Genomic DNA, 25,277 nt, shown 5'->3' with positions numbered 1-25,277 from the left:
AAATTGAACTTTTCATGACTATAGTGAATGTAGTGAATTTATTAACCCCTTCTCTTTGAAACCTATTTTCTCCTTCCTGACCGGACCAGTTTTTGTTTTATTTAATTCTGACCAGTGTCACTTTATGCGGAAATAACTCTGGAACGTTTCAACAGATCTAGTGATTTTGCGAGACATATTGTACTTCGGGTTAGTGGAAAACTTAGGACAATATTTTTTGTTTTTTTTGTGAAAATATCAGAACTTTGGCAAAACAAAAAATTCACAATTTTTAAAATTTTAATTTTTATGCCCTTAAACCAGAGAGTTATATCACACAGAATATTTATTAAATAACATTTCACAGCTGTCTACTTCACATCAGGACAATTTTTTAAAATATATTCTTTGTTTTTGTTGAAGTTAGAAGGGTTAAAAGGTTATCAGCAATTTCTCATTCCAACAAGATTTACAAAACCTATGTTTTTTTTTATTGAGCACATCCCTTTTGATGTAACTTTGAGGGGCATATATGTCAGAAAATACAGAAAAGTTACACCATTTTAAAAACTGCACCCCTCAGAGTACTGAAAACCACATTCAAGAATGTAATTAATCCTTTAGGTGCTTACAGGAATTTAAGTGATGTGGATGGAAAAAATTGTACTTTTTTTCACAAAAATGTTACGTTAGCCTCATATTTTTTATTTTCACAAGGGTAACAGGAGAATATACACTGTACAATTTGATATGCAATTCCTCTTGAGTTTGCCAATAGCCCATATGTGGTGAGAAACTACTGTTTGGACTCACGGCAGGGCTTGGAATAGAAGGAGCATCATTTCACTTTTGGAACACAAAATTGGCTGGAGTCGATAGTGGATGCAATGTTGCATTTGCAGAACCCCTGATGAGCCTAAATAATGGAAACCTTTACAAGTTACTTCATTTTGGAAACTAGACCCATCAAGGAATTTATAATGATTTGTGGTGAGCACCTTGAACCTGCAGGTGCGTCACAGAATTTTATAATTTTGAGCCATGGAAATAAAGAAAAATCACATTTTTCCCCACAAAAATGTTGCTTTAACACCATATTTTTCATTTCATTAGGGTAACAGGAAAAAATGCATCGTACAATTTGTTGTGCAAATTCTCGAGTATGCCAATACCAACATGTGGTGGAAAATTACTGCTTGAGTTTATGGCGCATCTCAAAAGGGATGGAGCACCATTTTGGCTGGAATAGATTGAGAATGCCATGTCACACTTACAGAACCCCTGACATGCCAAAACATTAGAAACCCCCCACAAATGACCTCATTTTGGAAAGTACACCTCTCCAGGAATTTGTCTAGGGATTTCTGAACATTTGTAACCCTTATGCAATTCACAGAGTTGTATAATATTGGGCTGAGTAAACGAAAGTTACTATGTTTTCCATTAATGTTGCTTTGGCCTCAAGTTTTTAATTTTCAAAAGAGGTAATGGGAGAAAAACAACAATAAAATTTGTTGAGCAATTTCTCCTGGGTACGCCAATAACACATATGTGACGCCCTGGGCAAGCCAGGGGTCACCGGTCACAACACCACCACACACCCCACATTCCCTGCAGGAACACCAAGGTCAAAACACAAATCCTTGTTGCCCTCCTCCAGGGGCTGATGTCCACACCAGAGGGTGGGCCAGGCAGTTGGTTCCGCCCACCGAGGAGTTCACAGCTCTGGAGGCGGCAAAACCAGGCAGATAGAGTTTGAGGAGTGAAGTGGAAGGAAGTGGTAGAGGAGCAAGTGAGAGTAGTGACAGAGAAAGTGACAGCAGAAAACCTGAAGTTGGTCCGGGTGTGTGCCCCGGACTGAGACAGCAAGGTTGGCAGACAGCGGTGACTGTCTGCAGGAGAGGCTGCTTGGAGGTTGCCGAAAGGACCGTGGACGGGTGGTGGCCCGGTGGTACCGGAGCGGTATACGAAGAGCAGTCAGCACCATTGGCAGGGGCCTTTCGGATCCCGGCAAGGCTAGGAGTCGCCATAATTTGCCAAATCCGTCAGTGAAGGGGACCTCTGGGTCTCCCAACAACCAAGTCCCGATTGAAGGCAACAGTCCGACCGTGAAGGGGAGACACCGCCACCGCCAGGGCACCAGTTTCCCAGGGCCAGCGCCTGCGGGCAAGAGAGGGGCTCCCCCGGCTCATATCCAAGCTGGGGAGTGGGTTACCGGTGGGAATCCATCGCTACCAAAGAACCGTACTTAGGTGCAGGGAAGTGACCGTCACCGCTAACTGCAGGGAACATCAGCACCGTAGCCGTCCGAGGGACCCGTCCAACCAGCTGTTTGTTTACCGTGAACTGTGTCATCTTCCTTGGGCTGAGTGAGTACCTCCGTGCCGTGCGGCACAGCGCTACCCCTGCGTCCCTGCACCTCCACAGGCCCCATAACCCGCCTGTCCACCATCCTGACCTCCCCATCATCGGGCCCCGGGACTACCAAAAATCCCCTACCCACGGAGGGGCAAATCAACATCTAGCTGCTCCATACCATCACTCCCAGGACCCCCAGACAGAGCAGCGGTGGTGTCCACACAATCACCACAGCCGTGGGTGGCGTCACGGACAATAAACTATCCCCAACAACCAAACCCCTTTCACTCACAGGCGAGGAGCGCCGCTCGAGTCCCCGGGATCCGGCCCATCGCTTGAGCCACCGAGCAGCAGCAGGCCGCAGCAGCAGCGGCAGACGGACCCGAGCAGTGGGAGAGCGCGGCGTCCCCTCCTCCGCCCGTGACACATATATGGTCGAAAACTACTTTTGAGGCACAGTGCAAAGCTCAGAAGGGAAGGAGCACCATATTGGGCTTCAGATTTTGCTGACATTTTTTGAGGGTGCCCTGTGACATTGGCAGAGCCCCTGATGTGCCAGAACAGCAGACCCTCACATTAGTGACTTCATCTTACAAAGTGCACTCGTCAGTAAATTCATCTATGTGTACAGTGATCACATTGACATCACTCACTGGTTGTGATCTATGGGAGTATGAATGAATAAATCAACAGAAGGTCAAGAATTACTTATAATTTTTTCTACATCATTCACAGTGTGGTATATGTGATTAGAGGAATTTATTCTGCAAGTCTGTGCGATTACAGCAATACCACATTTATATCTTTTTTTATGTTTGGCTACTATCAAACACTAAAATAAAATGTTTTTGCCTGGCCATATTTTGAGAGCTAAAATTCTATATTTCTCCTGACAGTCGTGTAAGGGCTCTTTTTTTTTGTGTGGCGAGTCGACTTTTTTATTGATACCATTTTCTGGCACATAATGTTTATTGCTTTCTATTCCAGTTTTTGAAAGGCAGAATGAATATTTTTAGGAATTTTTTTGTTTTTTTTGTTTACACTGTTTACCATGTCCTAAAACTAATAAGACCGCTTTATTCTTTTTTTCTGTTTTCCCGCTTTTACACAATAAAAGCTATTTTACAGAACAAAAGAATTACTTTTACATCACTATATTCTGAGGGCTATATTTTTTTCATTTTTCTGCAGATGGAGCTGAGTGGGGACAAGAAGATTTTTTTTAGTGATACCATTATTATTTATATGCAACTTTTTGATTGCATTTTAATCCACTTTTTTGGCGATATGATGAAAAAGTATTTCGTTTTTGCAACATCTTTAATTTTGCTGTAATAGGTTTATAGAGCAGGTCGTTCTGAACATGGTGATACCAAATATGTGTACTTTTTTGTCTAGTTTTGGTTTTATATAAATGTATGTATTTATTGGAATATTTTTTTTAAAAATGTTTTTGTTCTTTATTTAGAGATTTTTTTTATATTTTTATCATTGTTTATTTTTATATTTTTTTTAACTTTTTTTACCCAGTTCCAGGATGGGACATCAACTTTCCCTGCCCTTATCGCTGATCTAATCTCATGTAATGCAATTACATTGCAGGGCATTAGATCAGTGACTAGCACATAGGCAGGACCTTACAGGCCAATATACCTGGTATGGTCCCATCGCCATTATTCAACCCTGGGTCACCATAGAAACCATCGTACATCACAATCGCGTTGTGCGGATCGGAGCAGAGAGAACAATGTTGCTGTCACTATTGACAGCAGCATCAGAGGACTTGAATGCCTGCGATTGGTGCTTGCACTGATCGTGGGTGACATATAACAGCAGGGGACAGCTATGATACATAGCTGACACCAGCTGATGATGTCGCCAGTGCAATCCTCATGGAGGGAGGATGCCGTGAAGGGGTTAAAAAATGTGAACATATTATAGAGCATAATATTACAAATAAACACCAATCCCAAAGTAGCTGTTGGGGTGTTAGTAAGCGTTTAATAGGGAGAGTTGGAGTTAATTTCCTCCTTACTGTGATAACATGAAGCAAAGAATCTTTGTATGAAATACTTAACCCCTCCGTCACATATAATATCGGTTCTAATGAGTTCACATACAATGTGACTGTCAGGCGCAGGCTAGAAAAATACCTATAATATCTAATGTTTGCAATTTCACTGCTCTAAAAGTGATCAGTGACCTTCATAGGGATGTAATAAAAGAGACTACACATAATCAGGTGCAAAAAAAACCATTTACTTAACATAAAACTAATAACTCTGAAATACAAACATTTCAAAACTCCCGCCAAATAGTCCCCAGTTCGACTCTGTCAAAAAACTCTACAAAGAAAATTTATGGAAACAAACTTAATTTTAAGGTACCTTAAGTACTATTAAACACATATTCAATCAGAATTAGATCCTGAAGTTTCCCCAGAAAAATTACACTTGCAGAGCATGTGATGAATAAAAACATAAAATACCAACCTTATTGAGTGTGACGTGTTCACATACAATGAGCCTGAGAGATTAGCGCAGTTATATCTGTCCTCCTGAAGCTCTGCAATCCATCTGTGGTATGAGGTTTCACAGAGCTGCTAGAGACAGGAGACTACCTGGAGGGAGGGGATTTCCTCACAATCTGGTGAGGAAGGAGAAATGAAAGTAAAAGAGATGTGCCTGTCAGGCCTATTGTATGTGACGGAGGGTTAAAGAGAACCTGTCAGGTCCCATATGTGTTCTGACCTAAAAGCAGGGTGATGTGTAGCCTAGCAACCCTTTCCTACCCATCCATGTGTTGTAATATTGTGTAATATGAATGTATAAAAATATATTTTATTACTTACATGTTCCCTATGTAATGTTAAGGGTAGGTTAATTTTAACAGTGAGATATAGAATATTCAAAATAAAATCCAGAAAATCACATTTTATAAATGATATAAATTTATTTGCATTCTGCAGAGAGAAATAAGTATTTGATCCCCTACCAACCATTATGAGTTTTGGCTCCTAAAGACTCCTAATCAGCTCATTACCTACATTAAAGACACCTGTCTTAAATTGTCACCTGTATAAAAGAGTCCTGTCGACAGACTCTATTAGTCAGTCAGAATCTAACCTCTACAACATGGGCAAGACCAAAGAGCTTTCTAAGGATGTCAGGGACAAGATCATAGACCTTCACAAGGCTGGAATGGGCTACAAAACATAAGTAAGACGCTGGATGAGGAGACAACTGTTGGTGCAATAGTAAGAAAATGGCAGAAATACAAAATGAGTGTCAATCGACATCGATCTGGGGCACCATGCAAAATCTCACCTCGTGGGGTATCCAGGATCATGAGGAAGGTGAGCGATCAGCCTAAAACTATACAGGGGGAACTTGTTAATGATCTCAAGGCAGCTGGGACCACTGTCCCCAAGAAAACCATTGGTAACACATTACACCGCAATGAATTAAAATCCTGCAGTGCCCGCAATGTCCCACTGGTCAAGAAGGCAGATATGTAGGCCCGTCTGAAGTTTGCCAATGAACATCTGGATGATTCTGAGACTAATTATGACAAGGTGTTGGGGTCAGATGAAACAAAAATTTAACTCTGTGGCCTTAAATCAACTCACAGTGTTTGGAGGAAGAGGAATGCTGCCTATGACACAAAGAACACCGTCCCCATTGTCAAGCATGAAGGTGGAAACATTATGTTCCGGGGGTGTTTCTCTCCCAAGGGCACAGGACTACATCACCGCATGAATGGGACAATGGATGGAGCATGGACTGTAAAATCCTTAGTGACAACCTCCTTCCATCCACCAGGACATTAAAAATCGGTCGTGGCTGGGTCTTCCAGCACGACAATGACCTAAAACATACAGCCAAGGTAACAAAGGAGTGGCTCGAATAGAAGCACATTAAGGACATGGAGTGGCCTAGCCAGTCTCCAGTCCTTAATTCTATAGCAAACTTATGGAGAGAACTGAAGCTCCAAGTTGCCAAGGGACAGCCTCAGATTCTTAATGATTTAGGGATGATCTGCAAAGAGGAGTGGACCAAAATTCCTCCTGACGTGCACAAACCTCATCATCAACTACAAAAAACATCTGACTGCTGTACACGCCAACAAGGGTTTTGCCATCAAGTATTAAATCTTGTCTGCCAGAGGGATCAAATGCTTATTTCACTCTGAAAATGCAAATAAATTTATATAATTTATACAATGTGATTTTCTGGAATTTATTTTGGATATTCTATTTCTCACTGTTAAAATTAACCTACCCTTAAAATTATAGACTGTTCATGTCTTTGTCAGTGGGCAAACTTACAAAATCAGCAAGGGATCAAATAATTATTTCCTTCACTGTATGTTGGCCTTACAGAGCACACGTAGAGAAAATCCTGCTCCCCTAAATCTGCTGCAAACTGTATGAAGCCTCGTGGAGGACATTATATAGTGGTATAGAGCATGTAAATCAAGCTCTGGGCTGAAATAAAACATTTACCAGAGCCTTCCACACCATCTCTCTGTGACTCTTCCTCATGCTAACAGGTGTCTCTACAGATTTCTATGGACAGCATACTGTATATCCTGATCCATCAGTGAGATGAGTCTGTCATAGACTGTTTTTGTTTTGTTTTGTTTTTTTACCAATGTGATGTCTCCTCTTTTTGCCATCCAAGCTCACTGCATGTGTTACTGAGGAGTCAATTGCACAATACAGTAGTTAGTCCTCTTTTTGTGACTCTGGGGGAGTGGTGGGGGTGAGGGATAGGGGCAGAATCTGTCTGTGATCTGTACATACATGTTTTCATTTATGAAATCAAATACATCCGACACATCATAGAAACTCAAATAAGGAGACTGCAAGCAATATAGAAAATCAAGAAAAACGGAATCGTATTCCAATTTGTTTAGATATAAAATTTACAATCTTTATTAAATATTATAAATTCATAAAATAGACACACAATCTGACAGGGAGAGATAAGGTACAAGAAAGAAGGGCAGCAGTTACCGCGGAATGGGATGATTCAGGAGCACAATGGCAAAAATGGCAGCATGGACCCAGCAGGCAAGGTTAAGGCAAACAGTAAGATATTTTATTAATATAATCATGTCATGCCACGAACACCAGAGTAAACCTGATGAGTGCCTAAAGGGAATAATAAATAGCTAGCACAAGGATCTCACTGTCACACACGTGAAAAAGCGCACCGTGACCTTTATGTTCAATGACACCAGCAGACACAAGATGTGTCCCGGACGACTATATCAAGTAAGGTCCAATACCCATGTGCCTTGCCACAAGTGTGGACGGAGATCCCCCGATCAATGGCAAGTAAAAGGTATGCACCCAATTACAGGCTGGCTCACGTGTTCGCCTTCAAAGACATGTACGTGACATAATGAAACAGCCCTCTTGGCCGCTAGGGGCATGCTGCAGCCAAAAGTGAACGGTGGTAAGTAAAATCAATTGTGCTCACCCATTATGTACATTCCACGGCAAGTGCTGTCCAGTGGCCCTGACACGCGTTTCTTGTAGGGCTTCCTCGGGTCATCAGATTTACTCTGGTGTTCGTGGCATGACATGATTATATTAATAAAATATCTTACTGTTTGCCTTAACCTTGCCTGCTGGGTACATGCTGCCATTTTTGCCATTGTGCTCATGAATCGTCCCATTCCGCGGTAACTGCTGCCCTTCTTTCTTGTACCTTATCTCTCCCTGTCACATTGTGTGTCTATTTTATGAATTTATAATATTTAATAAAGATTGTATATTTTATATCTAAACAAATTGGAATACGACTCCGTTTTTCTTGATTTTCTATGTTTTCATTTAATTACAGTATATAACAATAGTGAGTACACCCCTCACATTTTTATTATTTTATTATATCTTTTCATGGGATCGCACTGAAGATATGACACTTCGATACATGTAATGTAGTCAGTGTACAGCTTATTTAACTGTGTAAATTTGGTGTGAGCACTAAATAACAACATACAGCCATTAATGTCTAAATCGCTGGCAACAGAATTGAGTACAGCCCTAAGTGAAAATGGAAAAATTGCACTCAAAGTGTCAATATTTTGAGCAGCCATATTTTTTTCAACCACTGCCTTATCTCTCTTGGGCATGGAGCTCACTAGAGCTTCACAAGAACCACTGGAATCCTCTTCAACTCCTCCAGGACAACATCACGGAGCTGGTGGGTGTTACTGAAAAGAAATAAACACAAAACTCCTTTATTTGAAATAAAAAACAAAATACCAATCCTCTTTCACCCTTTATTAACCCCTAAACCACCTAGGTCTGCCATAATCCAAATGAGGTCCCACAACAATTCCAGCTGAGGGCTTCAGTCAAAGAATGACTTAGCTGCAGCTATGAGCAGTGACATCACTCTGGTTATTTGCTGTCACAGGTGTAGGCCCATGGGAACCTTAGGCTGTGATCGCAAATGACCTGAGTGACGTCACCGCTCATCGCCGTGGCTCAGTTTATGCCTGCAGCTCACAGTGGGCGGTCAAGTACTATGCCCACGCGCTGTCACTTCAGATGTAGCAGGACTGGAATGCCAACCCCAGATGTTACTCTTGAGTTCCCAGAGAATTCCGGACCCAGGGGCGGTGCTCAGGTTCTTTTGAACCCACGTGGATCTGGAGTTTTATATTTCGGGTCAACCCATCACTAATCTTCAGTGTTCAGAGAATATGACTGGAAGACAGACAAGCACAATAGGGTCTTACCCGGGTGGTAACAGAGTACAATAGAGTAATATGCTCACCTGATTAGGGTTGTATATTTACAACCATGGAGTAAAGTATGAATTAGCTGCTGTAGTGTAGAAATCGGTATAACAGGAAGCAAGGAGTTCAATCCGTTCTGTTAACGGAGGAGATCAATAGATGTATAAAGTAGTTTATTAAGTCGACGCATTTCAAACCATGAAGCTTCTTCTTTAGGACATAAAACTAGTTTTATTTTCTGAAGAAACTTTATGCTTTGAAACGCGTTGACTTAATCAACTACTTTATTCATCCATCTTGATATGCTCCATTAGCTGAAGGGATTTAACCCTTTCCTTCCTGTTATGCTGATATCTTCAGTGCTGTCCCATGAAAAACTATAATAAAATATACAAAAATGTGACAGTTGTACTAATTTTTGTGATATATTTTAACTCCATCTTCAATTTTCCTACAGTGTGGTCTTCCTTGGAATTTGAACACACAACCTCTTGCATGGCAGTCAGCAACTGTAACAATGAGTCACAGGCTGCAATGCCAAGTATAAAAGAATTTTCCCCACTTGAGTGTAGTGTATTCCTCATTGCAGGCACATTGTACTGGTACATAGCGCTTCATCCGTGTATATATATATATATGTATATATATATATATATATATATATATATATATATATATATATACACAGTTAGGTCCAGAAATATTTGGACAGTGACACCATTTTCGCGAGTTGGGCTCTGCATGCCACCACATTGGATTTGAAATGAAACCTCTACAACAGAATTCAAGTGCAGATTGTAACGTTTAATTTGAAGGTTTGAACAGAAATATCTGATAGAAATTGTAGGAATTGTACACATTTCTTTACAAACACTCCACATTTTAGGAGGTCAAAAGTAATTGGACAAATAAACCAAACCCAAACAAAATATTTTTATTTTCAATATTTTGTTGCGAATCCTTTGGAGGCAATCACTGCCTTAAGTCTGGAACCCATGGACATCACCAAACGCTGGGTTTCCTCCTCCTTAATGCTTTGCCAGGCCTTTACAGCCGCAGCCTTCAGGTCTTGCTTGTTTGTGGGTCTTTCCGTCTTAAGTCTGGATTTGAGCAAGTGAAATGCATGCTCAGTTGGGTTAAGATCTGGTTATTGACTTGGCCATTGCAGAATGTTCCACTTTTTTGCACTCATGAACTCCTGGGTAGCTTTGGCTGTATGCTTGGGGTCATTGTCCATCTGTACTATGAAGCGTCATCCGATCAACTTTGCGGCATTTGGCTGAATCTAGGCTGAAAGTATATCCCGGTACACTTCAGAATTCATCCGGCTACTCTTGTCTGCTGTTATGTCATCAATAAACACAAGTGACCCAGTGCCATTGAAAGCCATGCATGCCCATGCCATCACGTTGCCTCCACCATGTTTTATAGAGGAAGTGCCTTGGATCATGTGCCGTTCCCTTTCTTCTCCAAACTTTTTTCATCCCATCATTCTGGTACAGGTTGATTTTTGTCTCATCTGTCCATAGAATAATTTTTCAGAACTGAGCTGGCTTCATGAGGTGTTTTTCAGCAAATTTAACTCTGGCCTGTCTATTTTTGGAATTGATGAATGGTTTGCATCTAGATGTGAACCCTTTGTATTTACTTTCATGGAGTCTTCTCTTTACTGTTGACTTAGAGACAGATACACCTACTTCACTGAGAGTGTTCTGGACTTCAGTTGATGTTGTGAACGGGTTCTTCTTCACCAAAGAAAGTATGCGGCGATCATCCACCACTGTTGTCATCCGTGGACGCCCAGGCCTTTTTGAGTTCCCAAGCTCACCAGTCAATTCCTTTTTTCTCAGAATGTACCCGACTGTTGATTTTGCTACTCCAAGCATGTCTGCTATCTCTCTGATGGATTTTTTCTTTTTTTTCAGCCTCAGGGTGTTCTGCTTCACATCAATTGAGAGTTCCTTAGACCGCATGTTGTCTGGTCACAGGAACAGCTTCCAAATGCAAAACCACACACCTGTAATCAACCCCAGACCTTTTAACTACTTCATTGATTACAGGTTAACGAGGGAGACGCCTTCAGAGTTAATTGCAGCCCTTAGAGTCCCTTGTCCAATTACTTTTGGTCCCTTGAAAAAGAGGAGGCTATGCATTACAGAGCTATGATTCCTAAACCCTTTCTCCGATTTGGATGTGAAAACTCTCATATTGCAGCTGGGAGTGTGCACTTTCAGCCCATATTATATATATAATTGTATTTCTGAACATGTTTTTGTAAACAGCTAAAATAACAAAACTTGTGTCACTGTCCAAATATTTCTGGACCTAACTGTATATCAGTGCAATTCTGTATACCTGAATTATACAGGTAAAATAAAAATTAGAGATTTTCTTCCCAATAAAAATTAATAAAAAATAATTATAATGACATTTTAATGTATTTTAAAAACAAATATATCACAAACCAACACATTCAATATTTGTTATCCTTTAAATTGTAACCTGTAAACTACAGTATATTAATTTTTTTATGGTGATCAGTAAATGGCATAAAAAAGTGTGGGGTTTTTTTACATTAATCCCATAAAAATGTAATAAAAATGGAACTCTGATGCTATGTAACGTAATGTAGATGTTAAATTTTTTTCTGCTGCTTTTTACCTACATGTTTTCTGCACGTGTCCACACCAAGTAATAATTACAATCTTCTCCTGAATATTTGATGTGTTTTTACTTCAGATTTCAAGCTGCATTTTTATTGTTTTTATAGTAAAGAAAGGCTTATATTGTGTACTTAAGATGCAACTGCGTTTTTTACATGCAGATTTTTCAGAATCGCATCGAAGCCTTTAGAGAAGACACATAATAACACACTGTTCAGCAGCACCTTTAGACACATAAAGAGCTGGAGTTTTCATGAAATCACATCCACTTTGCTTGAACATTTAAACGCAGCAGATTTCCTGCACAAAAAATACAGCAGAAAAATGTAGCGTTTACACTGTGTGTGTGAACATGGCCTTACAGACATGGTTGGCAAAATGGCACTCAAACTACAAGCCTCATATAGCTTGTGAAATAAAGAAAAATGTTATGGGTATTTAAAACTATGATGGTGCCAACCATCTAGAATACAGTGGGATTGTCCTAGACATGGGTCTACGTCCCCTGTTTCAGGCGGTCTGCTCAATGTCCCTCACTGCCACCATGCCCACTTTGCTGCTTCCTCCTGGGTAGGACAAGAATGGTAAATGGGTGTCCTTAAGGGCATGGCCAAATATTTTGCCGTGGTGCACTGCATAGTTAGTCCCTCTTTCTATTCTATGAATGTTGTGAGGTATAACCACATGTTCTTTTTTTGTGATGTGCCTTGCCAATTACATAATGGTATGATATTTCTGTGTTTCTTTCAGAGCTGCCCTATGGCTGGGAGAAAATTGATGATCCTATCTACGGCACATACTATGTTGAGTAAGTTAACTTCTATCTCACTGTCCATTTACTCTAGGTGTGATAGCTAGCTGCTTTAGGAGGACTCTTCAGCTCCGCGAACATATCTATTGATCCTTGAAAAGGCAAGCATTGTTTTCTGATTGCACACTTGATGCATTTTGGACACTTCTCATTCTTGTGTATTACGCTAATGCCTAAAAATTGAGTATTTGTCCATAATACTTTTAAACTTTTTTTTTTAATCCAGTCTTGGTTTGGGGTTAAAAAGCCCAGTAGAAAACTACGCTGATCTACACTGCATGACTCTGGCCTAACATGATGGTTGTCATTTATTAGTTCCTGTTTACCAAGTCTCATTCAATCCAATACCTAGACATTATTTGCCTGCAAGCTTGTCAGTCTTCTGTGTGATCCTGACAATTTAAACTCTTTATCTAGACCAGGGGTCCCCAACCTGTGGCTCGGGAACCACATGTGGCTTGCGGGCCCTTTATGTGTTTTTCAAGGCTGTCTTCCAGCTTGAAAAAGATAAAAAAAGGAGGGGATTTCAGCCTACCATAATGCCACTAAGATGAAGTCCATGAGAAAGCGATGCAAAATGATTTCCAGGTCGGTATGCCCAGAAGGAAGTACTGACACTCAAAAGAAAAGGTAGAAGGAAAATCCTGCACCAAAGGAGACTCCTTCTGTGCTGAATTTGCCTTCCCGTTTGGTGCATAAAGACCAGGTCTAGCAAAGAGCTATCACGAGGAGGTCTCAATTCAGTGATTTTTGTGAGTAGCCCCACATAAGAGGCGATCTGAAAGAGGGGTAAGGTAGGAACCCCTGGATCTTTGTATACTGCCTCAGTGTTATTTCCGTGGTGTTCTTTCTTGGTGTTCTTGGTGTTCGTCATAGCGGTAATGATAATAAGGGCTCTGGTTTTTACTACTGTAAGGGGGCAGGAGATGGATGTGGCTCGTGAACCTCTCTCAGAGCTGAATGTGGCTCACAACCATCTCAGAGCTGGATGTGGCTCTCAAGGTCAGAAAGGTTGGGGACCTCTGATCTAGACAATACTTTGTATATCTCTGTGTCTCTCCTATTTCCTTATACAGTAGATTGTAAAGCAGGTCCCTCACTCCTCTTGTTTAATGTCTGATCTTGTTTGTACATGTACCCTCTGAATTGTAAATTGGTATGGAATAGTATGGTGCGCTACAGTATTTATTATGCATTGTTAATATAGCACCATCATATTCCGCAGCACTTCAGATCACTGTCCCCATTGGGGCTCAGAATCTAAATTTCCTATCATTAGGTCTCTGGAGTGTGGGAGGGAAGTGAAGAACTTGGAGTAAATCTGAAGAAAACTATTTTGACTTGTATATGCTGGACAGTGTCCGTCTGGTATAGGATTTTGACCTGCATTTGTTCTTGTAAGGTTTCCATATCTTACCAAGCAAACTATAATGTACTATTACTGAAAAATGGAAGGACCATGTCACCTTCTCTTCAGCATAACTGCAGAGACCAAACAGTCTTGTGAAGAAAAAAGCTAAATAATTAACATTTCGTCCAGCTGAAGTATTGAGACACCGATGGCCTCTTTGACAGCGGAGATTAAATATTTTCAACAGCATGATACTTTTAACATATTATTTTTTAATTAAGTCATAAATCTCTTAGTAAAGTAAGAGAGGAAAACTAATCAATCCACGAAGAATGAAGTCAAGCCCAATTACTTACATTATACTAACTCCTGACAAGAATGCGAAAAAATGTGAAAACATAATCTTAATTGCCTTGTTAGACATCTTATTTTGTATTTTGCAATACAAATCTATTTCACCTGCTTTTCTGAATTGGTAGTCTAAAGCAATTTTAAATATTTGAAGGTTTTTTGTTTTAAACTTTTGTCCTATTTATTGTTAAGTACTGTGTGTGTATATACTATGTTTAGAAATATACATTGTAACTGTGTGTGTCTATATACAGATGAGCCAGCCATAAAATTCTAACTACCTGCCTAATGTTTGTACTGTGGTCCAACCTTATGTCACTAGAACAATTGCTGTGAGCTGTGATAGCATGGACTCCACAATACCGCTCAAGGAGTCCTGTGGTACTAGGCACCACTTTAGATCATGTTTATTGTGATGTTGTCATTAGTGATGGGCGGAAACGGACTGTAAAAGTCTGGACCCACGTGGATTCAAAGGTACCAGAGTACCGGGCCCGGAAAATTTGGGTATTGATCCGGATCTGGCACTCGGGTAATACAAAGAAATAAAGGAAAAATAAAGAAAAAAGTAATAAAGCAAGTGCGCTATGCTTACCATGTCTCCGGCATGGCTGTAACTGCTCCCGCGGCCTCTTCATTCACTTCCAGGGCTGCTCATTACCTTCATTGCATATGCACTGCTTTTCCTACCCACTGGTGTCTGTGATTGGTTGTAGTCAGACACGCCCCCACACTGCGTGACAGCATGTCCGACACTTCCAATAACAGGCGCTGTCAGTCACTATCGTGCAGTTAAAATAAATATATTTAAATAAAATTGTCGTAGGGTCCCCCCATATTATGATACGCAACACAGATAAAGCATACGGCTACTGGTTGCAGCCCCCAGCAGAGCGCTTATCTTGACTGTGTATCAAAATAAGGGGACCCGCATGCGTTTTTTTAGAACATTATTTAAATAAATAATTTTTTAAAATATAGCATGCGCTACCCCGCAATTTTGATACTCAGCCATGATAAAGCCCGACAGCTGGAGTCTGGTTTTCTCAGGCTGCAAAGACCCATGGTTATTGGTCCCCCAGCCTAAAAATAGCAGCCTGCAGCTTCACAAGATTCCCGCCTCCATTAGATGTGACATTCCCAGCACTTTACCTGGCTCTACCCGATTTCCCTGGTGCTGTGGCAATCTGGTAATAAGGGGTCAATTGCAGCTCACAGCTGCCACTAAGCCCTAGATTACTAATGGGAGCCATTTGAGACCCCCATTACAAATCTGTAAGTGAAAGTAAACACAAATACTGAAAAATCTTTTATTTGGAATAAAAGACAAAAACCTCCCTCTTTCACCACTTTATTAACCGCCATAACACCCCTTCAGTTACGACATAATCCACAGGATTACCACTAGTATCCACAGGGGTACAACAAAGCTTGCCCTGAAAATTCATCAAAATTGATGTCAGTGTACAGGCTGAAGTAATATTTCTGCTAGAGGCAACAGTTGTAAATGTGCATGCACTCCTGTGTGTTTAGATGGGAATCAGATCAGATGGAGTTAAACTTAGAATAGTTGGTTTTACTGTCACTTTGGAAATGTGCTGACCCAGTCATTATTACAAGATATCTACACTGTGTGCAGAATTATTAGGCAAATGAGTATTTTTATCACATGATACTTTTTTATACATGTTGTCTTACTCTGCTGTATAGGCTTGAGAGCCAACTACCAATTAAGTAAATCAGGTGATGTGCATCTCTGTAATGAGGAGGGGTGTGATGTAATGACATCAACACCCTATATATGGTGTGCTTAATTATTAGACAACTTCCTTTCCTTTGGCAAAATGGGTCAGAAGAGAGATTTGACGGGCTCTGAAAAGTCCAATATTGTGAGATCTCTTGCAGAGGAATGCAGCAGTCTTGAAATTGCCAAACATTTGAAGCATGATCACCGAACAATCAAGGTAAGTAGCCAACAGGGTCGCAAGAAGAGTGTTGGGAAAAAAAGGCGCAAAATACCTGCCCATGAATTGAGGAAAATCAAGCGTGAAGCTGCCTTGATGCCATTTGCCACCAGTTTGGCCATATTTCAGAGCTGCAATGTTACTGGAGTATCAAAAAGCACAAGGTGTGCCATACTCAGGGACATGGCCAAGGTAAGAATGGCTGAAAAATGACCACCTTTGAACAGGAAACATAAGATAAAACATCAAGACTGGTCCAAAAAATATCTTAAGACTGATTTTTCAAAGGTTTTATGGGCTGATAATATGAGAGTGACTCTTGATGGGCCAGATGGATGGGCCAGAGGCTGGATCAGTAAAGGCCAGAGAGCTCCACTCCGACTCAGACGCCAGCAGAGTGGAGGTGGGGTACTGGTATGGGCTGGTATCATCAAAGATGAACTTGTAAGAACTTTTCGGATTGAGGATGGAGTGAAGCTCAACTCCCAGACCTAGCAGACCAGATCAAGCAACTGACAGAATCTATGGATGGAAGGCTGTTGAGTGTCATCATAAAGAAAGGTGGCTATATCGGTCACTAATTTTTTGGGGTTTTGCTTTTGCATGTCAGAAACGTTTATTTCTACATTTTGTGCAGTTATATTGGTTTACCTGGTGAAAATAAACAAGTGAGATTGGAATATATTTGGTTTTTATTAAGTTGCCTAATAATTCTGCACAGTAATAGTTGCCTACACAAACAGATATCCTCCTAAGATAGCCAAATCTAAAAAAAAACCACTCCAACTTCTAAAAATATTAAGTTTTGATATTTATGAGTCTTTTGTGTTGATTGAGAGCATAGTTGTTGATCAATAATAAAAAAATCCTCTAAAATACAACTTTCCTAATAATTCTGCACACAGTGTATATTATGCTCCACTTGATAAGTTCCAATACCACAAGAAAGTCAATATTACTTATACCATTCAGTTTAATCTTATGGATTATCACTGTATCATGCATTTGGGTGCATAGTTAGCAAATTCTATTCCATTACTTTTAAATGGGTTGTCCTGTCTTGTTATAAGTCTGCAATCTCATAGTGACAAAGCCTTATGAGTCCTTACTGTGCATACTGTTAGGATTCTCCTTTATTGCTAGTGAAATTGGGCAGTCACATAACCACAAGTGATTTGCATACATGCAGTCATGTGCCAACTAGACATGCTTGATCTCATTCAATTTACTTGGACTGAGTAAGGCCAACACATCTAGTTGCAACGCTGTTGGAAGTATTCAAGTGACATACTTGCGGTCACATGCCCTTCCACTCTCGTTCTCAACATTGGAGAATCCTCACATTGTGTGGTCCTCGCACTGTAAGGTTTCACATGTCTGTAGGCACAAAGTATGACTGAAGACTTTTGTCACAAGATCAGATAGCCCCTTTAACAAAAAATATATTAATGGTGTGATGACTTATTTTATTTGCACAACTTCCTAGTGAATATAAATCAGTATGCTAATAGATATGACACTGCAGGACTAATGTGATGTATAACTTAATCCGTTCTTTACCAGTCACATAAATAGAAGAACCCAATTTGAGAACCCAGTGTTGGAAGCAAAAAGGAAGCTTCAACAGCACAACATGCCCACGTCAGAATTGGGAACCCAGCCGATGCAGGCTCAAGTTTTTAGAGGTAAATTACAGTCTTAAAAATGTATATGAATGTTCGCAATTATTATATATTGGTTTTGTCTATAACTTTGGTTATGATAATATATTGCTGAATGTACATTTTCGTAATGTATGTAAAGCCCCTTATAGATCATGTAGGCAATACTGGAGCGAATGGCATTATTACTATGTATTTTTAGGGTTTTGGCCTGAATAATAGAGAAAATCCCCAGCAGTCTAACCTTGTACTTGTATTAACTTCACATGCCTCAATGACCTATATGAAAAAGGGTTCTGTATTTTCACAATTCCGTTCTCATCATTGATGTATGGTGCATTTCGACTTTTACTATTTATCAATAAAAAGACAATAAAGTGCAAGTGTAAAATACATATAAGGTGCCAAAGATTCAAAATTGGAATAATCTCACCCGATTTTTCTCCACAGGCAAGGATACCAAGCATACAAGAAGGGCGGGCTGGAAACACCGGGGTAAAACCTCAAATTGTCATGTAAAAAAAAACCCCTGTCGTGCCCCATGTATAGCCTCCACCCCAACAAGGGCAGCACCCTAGGGAGCTGTCTGCCCCGCAACCTCACCAGAAACCTCACCATTTATCGTTGCATACACAGGTTTTTGGTCCTGATACACAGGTTTTTGGACCTGTTCCAGGCTGTGCCTATCCCTGCCACTGCAGGTTGATATACAGATATATTTTTTTCTTCTCTCTCCCCTGATGGACTCTCTTTACTGAGATGGATGCGCGTTGGGAGGGCGTTTCTTTTTGGTGAGGTTGCGGGGCAGACAGCTCGCTAGGGTGCTGCCCTTGTTGGGGCGGAGGCTATACATGGGGCACGACAGAGGTTTTTTTACATGACAATTTGAGGTTTTACCCTGGTGTTTCCAGCCCGCCCTTCTTGTATGCTTGGTATCCTTGCCTGTGGAGAACAATTGGGTGAGATTATTCCAATTTTGATTCTTTGGCACCTTACATGTATTTTGCACTTGCACTTTATTGTCTTTTTATTGATAAATAGTAAAAGTTGAGTTTCAGTCCCTGCTATTGTTACTGCTTTATTTTTGGACTATTGGGCATTATCATTCTGCTTGTAGATTTTGCTCTTATCTTTATGGTGCATTTCGAGACCATTTATGTCTGTAATGCAGAATTTTTTTCCCGATACAGAAAAGCCACTTTTTACACGGGATGCATCACAGCTTAAAGGAACATTTCTTAGCACCACTCTTAAGAAAAGTAACATGGGCTTTGGATTTACTATTATTGGGGGTGATGAACCGGATGAATTTCTACAAGTGAAGAGCGTAATTCCAGAAGGCCCTGCTGCGCAGGATGGCAAAATGGAGACAGGTACAAACCTTCATATTAGTATAGACAGATCTGCAGGCACTTATCTGCATAGGGTCTATCTAAAGGAACTCTTATTACTGTTTATTTTGGCTGTCCATAGACCCTACAAAGAAGATTTGATATTAGAGACCATTCAAAATCTAGGATGACACAAAGCAAACTACTTAAAGCAATGCTCAAATACCAGCTCTTTGCCTCTCTTACAGCATGGCTTAACCCCTTCATGGCCGAGCTATCTCCCTTTTTTTTTTTTTCGTTTTTGTTTTTTTCTTCTCCTTCTTTCAAGAGTCATCATTAATTTTTTATTTTTTTTACGCCCACATTACCGTGTGAGGGATCTCTTTTTTCAGGACAAGTTGTACTTTAGAATTGTATTTAGAGTTAGGTTTTTTTTATTATTATTTAAGTGGTGAAAATTTTGGAAATTTGTAAAAGAAAAAATGTTTTGCTTGTGTCACCATTTTCTGAGATCCGTAACGTTTTCAGTTTTCTGTCTTTGGGGCTGTATGAGGATTTGTTTTCCGCCCTGAGTTAATATTTTTACTGGTACTATTTTGGGGTTTATTATGATGTTTTGATCGCCTGTTATTGCATTTTATTGCATTGTTGCAGTGGCTAAAAAAACGTACTTCTGACGTTATAATTTTTTTGTTACTTCATGTACCCATTGGATTCATTTGTTAATATTTTGATAAAACAGTTTTTTCCAAATGCAACAATAACAAATGTGTATTTTTTAAAAATTGCTTTATTTTTAATGGAGAAAAAGGGGGGATTTGAGCTTTTTATATTATATTTTCTTTCATATATATAGATTTTTTTTTAAATTTCACTTTTTACTGTATTTTTTGTCCTCTTAAAAAAACTTGAGCTTGCAATCATCTGATCTCTTGTACTATATATAGCAAGCAATGCATCAGCACTGCTATTAATTGTGAAAATCAGGGTCTCTGAGGAACGCTGGCTAAATTCTGGCTTTCACAGAACTGTTAAGACAAGCATGGGGGTCTTCTGCAGTCATGGCAACCCATGGGCTTGTGGCATGACATGTCCCCTTGCTGGAGCACACTTAATGCGTTATCAGTGATTGATAGGGGCAGTTAACAGGTTAACAGCAGCTGGAAGAGCTCCAATCCATCCGCGGCTGTTGGAGTCAGATGATGGCTGAATAATGCGAGATACCACTTCAAAGTCAGGGATACAACATATGACATGAAATGTGCCTCATCCTCATATGTTGTTAAGGGTTTTTTTTCTCTATAATTGTGTATGTAGGGTTAATGTACGCACCTTCCCCTGTCTTCTCCGATATCCAGCAGTGTTCTGGTCCGCTCATAATTTCTTTAGACCTTTTTTGAGGTTACCATAGAAGTAAAGAGAACAAGCAAAACCGTGGCATCTGAAGTTATGTAAACCTTTACAGGATTCAAAGATGTAACATAAAAGATGAATGTGCGGAAGAGGAAGGAAGAGATCTGCAAATTAATTATTAAACATTGCTAGATGATGAGAAGATTCTGATCTAGCTTTATATAGTTGCACTGTTGGCATAAAAGCGGTGTTTGGGCAGATCGTGATCTGAGGAGGATATTGGTGTTTGGTATGTGTTCACACTGAGGAAGTGCTACTGCAGAATAACATACTTTTTTGTGCACAAGGAGTAGAGGAAAAAAACAGCACCTACTCAGGAGATCCAAAAAAACCTTCTTTATTGCAAAAACCATGCATATAAAAACATAGTGCAATATTAAAAGTAGACCACGTCTACGTGTGTCAGGCCTCAAAAACGTAGCCCTTAATCATGACCATGACCCGGTTTCATTTGTTGTGTCACTTAATGGCCTATTACTGTGGTTTTGATAAAATTGCTGATTTATCTGCTGCATCATTGTAAGTCCTCTCAATGATGAGCTCTATATAACCCTGCCCACAACATTGATTGACATTTTGTTCTACACTATGCATAGGCAGAAATTTTTCAATAAGTGGTTGGGTTCGGGAATAGCAGTAGCTCTTGAACCTAGAGGAATACATAGTAGGAGCTAATCATTGAGAGGACTAGAAGAGCAAATCTACAGCAAGAAGTCCAGGAAGTGACATTAAAATTAGGGTGTCTGTAGCTGTTTTTTGCTGCCGTCAGATAGGGCAATAAAAACGTGCTGACAGATTGTCTTTAAGTATTGTTCAAGTATATGTATGTAGCTGAATGTCTTCTGGCTTCCTTAGTGCTGTCCTGGTAAAACTATTGTGCCGCCCCCGTGCCAGCAGCCGGCGCTGCTCGGGTCCGGGCCTTCAGGGGTGGTGGCTCGAGGGTCTCCGGACCCGGGGGTCTCACGGACATGCCGAATAAATGGGGGGACGTAGATGTACGGGCTAGACCATAGTAAGTTTGTGATGCGCACCCACGGTGTGTGGTGAAGTGGGACAACATCGCTGCTGTTATGGGGCACCCGGGGAAGATGTTGTGCAGCAAGTTGTTAACCCCTCCGTGGCTAGGGATGGTGGCCCCGGGACCCAGTGGATCAGTGCAGGGGATGGCGATTGCAGGGGGTGCTGGAGTACTCACGATTAGTAACACACACAAGTCTCTGGTAAACCAAGATGGTGGTGGCCGGTGCCGCGGCCGGTTGCGTCGGGATCCCCCACACGGCTGGTGGTCTCTATCCTGTTCCTGCACCTTTTTGTGTTCAGTGGACTTCCCCGGTATGAAACTCGGGAGTCCGCTCCCGGCTGGATGTGGCCTAAGGAGCCATGCCCGCAGACGCTGGCCCGTGGGATCTCCTGGCCTTGGCGGTGACCGCTTATCCCTATTCGGTGGGCTGTTGTCTTCTATGAGGGACTTTGGGTGGGACAGGACCTCTAGTCCTGGCCTCAATCGGTTAATTAACCAGTTCCAGTAGGTTCTAGCGCTGGCTTCAGGGTCCGAATAATCCCCTTTGTGCACGGTTTTCAGTCGGGTCCCCGCTGTAGGTACCAGCAGGCTACAACCCTGTCCCGGTCCACCTCGGTTCTGTCGAGCCGTCTTCCCGTCTCCTGCTGACGGAGACCACCATCTGCCTCCTAGCCAGTGGCACCAGGGCTCCTACCCTGGCACCGTTCAACTTGAACTTCACTGCTGGAGCTACACCTAGCTCCAGCCCACACTCCTCTCCAAACTGAACTCTAAGCTGAACTGACTTGAACTCTCTGTTTTCCCGCCCTGGGCTGTCTAGACCCCTGGGTGGGCGTGTTCCAACCGCCTGGTCAGGCCCACTGGTTTGTCTAACTGTCCCTGAGGGGGGTGACTAGGGTTTCTGGTCGGCTGTGTGTTTCCTTGTGAGGGAATGTGTTATGCAGGGGCCTAACTGTGACTATCTGGTTTTGCCAGGGCGTCACACTAGTGTATACTATATGATCAGATAGTGTAACCTTCACTCCAGATACACTTTAATTAACTTTTCCTTTAGATTGTTTGGTAGAATTTACATGAATATATAGCACCTCCAAAGACATAGCTTGGTTGAGGAAAGTATACGCTCCTCAGAGACCTCAATATATTTTTTCTGGTTTAAATGACTATATAATATATAGCTTTTCCTCAAAGTAAAAATTAGCTGTTGGGCAATTTAATAACAGGTTTTTCCTATGTTGTTCCCACAGGAGTTCAAAAAATGCAGTAGTCTCTGAGGTGAAAGGGTAGTAGCCCCGTGTATGAGCTCAGCAAGTCTGACTGTTTTTCGGGGTCAAAATTTCAGATTGTCCTGAGAGATGCACTTCTTCTCAGACAGAAGCATAACCCTGCTATGTTATTTTAGAGTTTTATTTTAGATGCATTTATGTATTTTTACTCTCTATACCACTAAATAATGGGCAAGGGGTCAACTTTGAATATTTGCCAAATCCGATTTTGACTTGAGCTTCAGATTGAGTAACACTGGACATTGGAGATGAGCAAAACTTCTGAAATTTGAATGTGACGGCTTTGCCAAATCTTTCCCACAAACGTATTGTGCTGTGAATTGATTCATCCTAATTCATAAGTACAGTAAAACCTCCAATTGTCTTGAAAAGATGTGTGGAGCTCTGAGGTGTCTTAAGGCTGCTTTAAACGCTACGACATTGCTAAAGCGCCGGCAATGAGGAAGGAAGGAGGCGGGCGGGATGTTATCTCATCTCCGCCCCTCCTTTTCTATTTGGCGTCGGTTCAGTGACGCTGCTGTGACGTCGCTGTGATGCTGAACGAACCGCCCCCTTAGAAAGGAGGCGGTTCGCTGGTCACAGCGATGTTGCAGAGCAGGTATGTGCATGTGACGCTGCTGTAGCGATAAAGTTCGCTACGGCAGCGATCACCACATATCGGCCGTACAACGGGGGCGGGTGCTATCGTGCTCGACATCGCCAGCAAATGCTAGCGATGTCGCAGCATATAAAGCGGCCTTTAGGACTGTATCCAAGCTCTTTAATACAAAGAAAGTCTTAGTAATGTCAATTTGACCCCCACATTTGTGGCTATGGGTAAACAAATTGTAACTAGCGGTAAACAACAACATGTTCTTCACACATTAATCTTCACTGCTGTGTTGTTGCACACTATCTGTGCAATTTGTTCAGTATTATTATAGCTTTTTCTTCCAATCTCTTTTGCTGAGCTGTGAACTGTGATATCCTCTTACTATCCAGATTCAACACAAAATGGCTGCTGCATTCCCTGCCTCTGCTTTTATACAGTCTTATCATATTCCTTCCTGTTTGTGCTATATAATGTGATATGCTGCACTGCAAGATTAAATACACTTATTAGACCCTTACAAAAGTTGTTCACAAGCCGTGTTGATCTTCAATGCCTAATATAGCACCTTTAAACCTGTTGCTGCAGTGCAACTCCCTTCACCCATATAGGTCCACACTTCAAGTCCCCTGTACTTTGGGTGGCCACAGCATCATGATAGAGAAATAAAACAGGGAAGGGATGCAGTGCTAAATGAGCAATTTGCAACCTTTCCCAATGATAAAATTGACAATCCTTGTGAAATGCTATCACTTTGATACTAGATAAACAATTAGCTGCTTAGTGCCTGACCACGCAGTCTCAACGCTAAGCAATTCTGTTTTTTTTCCCATCTCTCACAAGAAGGTGATGCATTAATTTTTTTTTTTAATGATAAACTATGCAATACATTTTAAAGTTATTTATAAAGTTCCCAATAATTATTAACAGTATAATGCAATATGTCTTAATGTATATGATATCATCCAATATTATAAAATATTTCTTTCATTAACTGAATAATGAAAATGTCTTGAAGGCTCTCATTTATCAGTAAAGCTTTGTAAGTTCAGCAAGTTGCCGGTAGCAATTACTCATTTATAAGACAATATGCTGAATACTCATGTTTTTGGAATACTACATCTGCTGAGCATTGTTTTATTAACTTTCCTCCAGCATAATCCGGGACCTTGTCCTCTTAAAATCGGAACAGTTATATCCGCTGTCTATTGATACGCTAGTGACATGGTTAACTGTTTACATGCCCTATGTTCTAGAAATAAGACACTTACTACATAGAAATTGTCACTCCTTTATTTATCATCTTGTAGTGTTTTTGTATTATTATTATTATTATTATTATTATTATTATTAATAATAATAATAATAATTCTTAATAACTTTCAATCCACTTGATTCTCTCACATCTAAGGGGGTTGGGACCAGTATGTATGTTGAATTGTTTAACTAGTGATTGTATATCCAAAAATCATGATACATTATTTTGGTATTCTGTCAGCACACTATAGCACTATTGAGGTTTCTGTTATTTTGAGGCTTTTGGTAGAAAATACAATAAACCCAACAAAGACCGTTAATGCTGGGAAAAGGGGTGACAAAGCTTAATATATGTGTAATTGAAGTCAAACACATATGAAATTACAAATGCATCTAAATGGTGCTGCAGTGGGATTGACTATGACCCATCTAAATGTTGGTGGGGTTGCATTGACTATGACCTAATGAACTAAAATGGTGGCATAA

The 25,277-nt window shown here is 40.7% G+C and overlaps 1 protein-coding gene across 9 annotated transcripts in view; it reads left to right on the top strand.

Annotated features, from left to right (window-relative positions):
• MAGI2 (membrane associated guanylate kinase, WW and PDZ domain containing 2) overlaps positions 1 to 25,277 on the top strand; it is a 1,367,587-nt gene that overhangs the window by 1,102,239 nt on the left and 240,071 nt on the right. For all 9 annotated transcript variants that reach the window (XM_075345212.1, XM_075345209.1, XM_075345205.1 and 6 more), the window contains 3 exons: positions 12,507 to 12,564; positions 17,797 to 17,918; positions 19,085 to 19,267. In XM_075345212.1, the coding sequence (XP_075201327.1) occupies positions 12,507 to 12,564; positions 17,797 to 17,918; positions 19,085 to 19,267 (363 nt within the window). The remainder of the gene's footprint in view (positions 1 to 12,506; positions 12,565 to 17,796; positions 17,919 to 19,084; positions 19,268 to 25,277) is intronic.

This window comes from Anomaloglossus baeobatrachus, chromosome 4, assembly GCF_048569485.1.
Source record: "Anomaloglossus baeobatrachus isolate aAnoBae1 chromosome 4, aAnoBae1.hap1, whole genome shotgun sequence".
NCBI classification, from domain to species: Eukaryota; Metazoa; Chordata; class Amphibia; order Anura; family Aromobatidae; genus Anomaloglossus; species Anomaloglossus baeobatrachus.
Note: the sequence above shows the minus strand (reverse complement) of the source record. Positions and strands in the feature narration are given on the sequence as shown.